We start from the raw sequence: 4,459 nt of genomic DNA on the forward strand, positions 1-4,459 counted from the left end.
GAGTGGTTTATCTCGAATAAATCCCTAAAGGCCGCCGATTATATCTGACTGTGGTAGTGAGTCATATGCAGTGTCAGAATACATTGATCATTTCTTACTACCTCTAGCATGCCAACATCGCGCCTACCTTAAAGACACAACCGATTTTGTCAATAAAATAAAAAATCTTCGAGTTTCCTCTAATGCCATTTTAATTTCTATCGACGTTTCTTCTATGTATACCAATATCGATAACACTACTGGTTTAACGGCAGTTCGTAAAGCTTTTAATAGAAACCCAGATCCAAACAGACCCGACGATGCAATTCTACAGAGATTTGTCTTAGTCGAAACGATTTCACATTTAATGGTAAAACATATTTACAAACTTCAGGGACAGCAATGGGCAAACGATTCGCCCCTTCGTACGCAAACCTTTTCATGGCAGAGTGGGAACGTGAGGTGTTGCCCCTCTGTCCATTTGACCCACTTTTTTACGGACGCTTTTTGGATGACATTTTTATGGTTTGGACTTATTCTATCGAACAGTTTTGGGAATTCTTTGAAATTCTCAACAACCACCATCCTTCTATCAAACTAACCGCAAACGTGAGTGACAAAAGCATAGACTTTCTCGATACCACAGTCTTTAAGGGAGATTCCATAGCAGAAACAAATAAACTGGATATTAAAGTGTATTTCAAAGAAACTGATACTCATCAACTCTTGCACAAGAGCTCCTTTCACCCAAAACATACCTTTTCTGGTATAATTAAGTCACAAGTTTTACGATTTCATCGAATTTGTACAAGATCTTCTGATTTCAACCAAGCCTGTGCGATTGTTTTCTCAAAACTGAAAGAGCGTGGGTACTCTAAACGATTTTTACGAAACATAAAAAATTCCACCTTAGCACAGATAGCAGCTAAAAACAGACTTTATGCCGAAGTACCTCCAGGTTTAAGAAGTGCTCCATGCTTGTCCAGTAGATGCAAAACATGTCCCTTTATATCAGAAACTCATTATTTTGTAAGCAACTCTACGAATAAAAGGTACCCGATCCAAGAACATCTAACATGTGAACATTCGAATGTAATATATTTAATTTCATGCAAGAAATGCCCCAAACAATATGTAGGAGAAACTAAGAATAATTTACGAACTCGCTTTAATGCTCATAGGTCAGGCATCAAATTAAAGAAAGACAAGCCTGTTTCTAATCATTTCAACCTCGACGACCATTCAATAGACGATCTCATCCTAATCCCAATTGAGCGTATAGAAATTGACTTGCCCGAAGATGAAACTACCAAATTCCGTCAATCTAGGGAGGCCCATTGAATTGAGACATTGAATACAGCAAGACCTATAGGACTAAATATTCATCATAATGTAGGCATAGCACCCTTTGTTGTCCCGTTTAATACAACCAGCAATCGAGCAAGCAAGATAGTTCATGCCCACTATAAGAGCCTTCAAGAGAAATTCCCCCATGTCTATAAGCAGAAAATGATAGTTGCATATTCAAAACATAAGAACTTAAATGATAATATTGTTCATAGTAAACTAAAAACAATCAGTACATAACAGATACTATACTTCTCGCCCATCGGGCGAGTTATTTTTTCTAATTTCAGATCAGAATAAGAACAGAAGAAAACCCAATATCAAGACCCTTAATCCTAATTTCTAAATAAAGTGTCTGCTCCACCCTAGGCCTGTACATTTGGGAGAATCAAACCCTCCCTTCCCCCAAATCAAATTAAATATTTTTCGATTGTTTTATTTGTGATTCAGTTCATTCTTAAGTAACAAAAAACAATTTCAACAAGCTTCGTCAAAATCTATCAAGAACTTGATCAACGAGCTAAAAATCGAACCCGTTTCAAAGACAAGGGCAATAACTCAGTTCAATTTGTTTTTCAATTTTATTGATAATCAATAGGGTTGGATGGATGATGACCAAAACAAATCGACCCTCAAAAAAACGTAATAGCTCTTTAAATGAATATATAGGCTATATTTCTTTCCCTTCAAGTGGTAATACCTTTATTGAAGAATTCAAATATGATATATATTTAAAAAAAACACTTCTTTAATAAGGTTGGGCACATAATATTCAACACAATAGACACGTGTCTTCATCAGATGTAATGGCAAGAGAATAAAACATAACAAAATATATACCAGCAAGAAACAATATAGAGTTGTATATTATTGTCTTGTGTTTTGTTATATGTGCTCCTCGCTTCTATATGTCGTTCAAATCTTATATGATATGTATTTAGCGGATATCATATATGTATAATAAAACAAAATGTCCTTTGTGTCCCATTGTGTTTCATATGCCTTGTAGTTAGGGTCCTGCATATTCTGTTCGGGACTGAGCTTACTGTCTGCTATCTACGAAAAGGGTACAGTCTAGGATTTTCCGTTCGATTTTTCTGTCAATCGCTTTCAAGGGAGATAACAACTATTAAGTATATTCAATCAAATAACTGACAGTAGTCTCCCTATTAAATCAGTCTGCGCCCTATTTGACAACTATTTCGAAAAAACTTCCGAAATGGATATTAAAATGACTTTTAATAAGACTGATACATGCGAACATACGCCTACTTATTTCTCATTTCTTTATAAACAATAAAACATAAAAAAAAAATTCATGACTGACAAAATTTCATGCGGAGACCAAAAATCTTATTTACCTTATTTTATCTAAAAATGCGAGACAGTATATTGGAGAAAGAAAGACCGCGCTGCTAACTCGTTTTAACGACCATCGTTACGATATCGTACATGGCAAAATTTCACTTTAATCAACCCGACCATTCCATTGAAGACTTGTTGATTATGCCAATTGAAAAGGTTACAATCTATGCCTAATATCAAGCCTAAGTAAAGAAGAATACAATGCGAGAGTTATTGGCTGGACCAACTTCAAACTGTAAATTTTAATGGCCTAAATATTCAACCACTATTCATACAGACACTGCTCAAACAGTCACCTCTAATACCATCACTATTCATACAGATACCGCTCAAACAGTCACCTCTAATACCATCACTATTCATACAGACACTGCCCAAACAGTCACCTTTAATACCATCAAAATTCATACAGTCACTGCTCAAACAGTCACCTTTAATACCATCACTATTCATACAGACACTGCCCAAACAGTCACCTCTAATACCATCACAATTCATACAGTCACCGCCCAAACAGTCACCTCTAATATCACCACTATTCATACAGACACTGCTTAAACAGTCACCTCTTATACCATCACTATTCATACAGTCACCGCCCAAACAGTCACCTCTAATATCACCACTATTCATACAGTCACTGCTTAAACAGTCACCTCTAATACCATCACTATTCATACAGACACTGCCCAAACAGTCATCTCTAATACCATCACTATTCATACAGACACTGCTTAAACAGTCACCTCTAATACCATCACTATTCATACAGACACTGCCCAAACAGTCACCTCTAATACCATCACAATTCATACAAACACTGCTTAAACAGTCACCTCTAATACCATCACTATTCATACAGTCACTGCTTAAACAGTCACCTTTAATACCATCACTATTCATACAGACACTGCCCAAACAGTCACAATTCATACAGTCACTGCTCAAACAGTCACCTCTAATACCATCACTGCTCAAACAGTCACAATTCATACAGTCACTGCTCAAACAGTCACCTCTAATACCATCACTATTCATACAGACACTGCACAAACAGTCACCTCTAATACCATCACAATTCATACAGACACTGCTCAAACAGTCACAATTCATACAGTCACTGCTCAAACAGTCACCTCTAATACCATCACTTCATACAGACACTGATCAAACAGTCACCTCTAATACCATCACTATTAATACAGACACTGATCAAACAGTCACCTCTAATACCATCACTATTCATACAAACACTGATCAAACAGTCACCTCTAATACCATCACTATTCATACAGACACTGCTCAAACAGTCACAATTCATACAGTCACTGCTCAAACAGTCACCTCTAATACCATCACTATTCATACAGACACTGATCAAACAGTCACCTCTAATACCATCACTATTAATACAGACACTGACCAAACAGTCACCTCTAATACCATCACTATTCATACAGACACTGATCAAACAGTCACCTCTAATACCATCACTATTCATACAGACACTGCTCAAACAGTCACCTCTAATACCATCACTATTCATACAGACACTACTCAAACAGTCACCTCTAATACCATCACTATTCATACAGACACTTCTCAAACAGTCACCTCTAATACCATCACAATTCATACAGACACTACTCAAACAGTCACCTTTAATACCATCACTATTCATACAGACACTACTCAAACAGTCACCTCTAATACCATCACAATTCATACGGACACTGCTTAAACAGTCACCTCTAATACCATTACTTTG

General features: G+C 36.6%; 2 protein-coding genes across 2 annotated transcripts; both read right to left on the reverse strand.

Annotated features, from left to right (window-relative positions):
• Nucleotides 1-2,949: 2,949 nt before the first annotated feature.
• Nucleotides 2,950-3,414, reverse strand: LOTGIDRAFT_116232 (hypothetical protein; the record flags this gene model as incomplete). Its single annotated transcript, XM_009055021.1, has 1 exon — nt 2,950-3,414. The coding sequence occupies one exon, from the start codon at nt 3,412-3,414 to the stop codon at nt 2,950-2,952; it is 465 nt and encodes a 154-aa protein (XP_009053269.1).
• Nucleotides 3,415-3,609: 195 nt separating this feature from the next.
• On the reverse strand, nt 3,610-4,372 carry LOTGIDRAFT_116289 (hypothetical protein; the record flags this gene model as incomplete). The annotated part of the gene is given in 2 exon segments (XM_009055022.1): nt 3,610-3,829; nt 3,843-4,372. Coding segments are annotated over 2 exon segments (750 nt in total), but the record flags the coding sequence as incomplete, so codon positions are not given.
• Nucleotides 4,373-4,459: the final 87 nt, after the last annotated feature.

This window comes from Lottia gigantea, assembly GCF_000327385.1.
Source record: "Lottia gigantea unplaced genomic scaffold LOTGIsca_23, whole genome shotgun sequence".
NCBI classification, from domain to species: domain Eukaryota; kingdom Metazoa; phylum Mollusca; class Gastropoda; family Lottiidae; genus Lottia; species Lottia gigantea.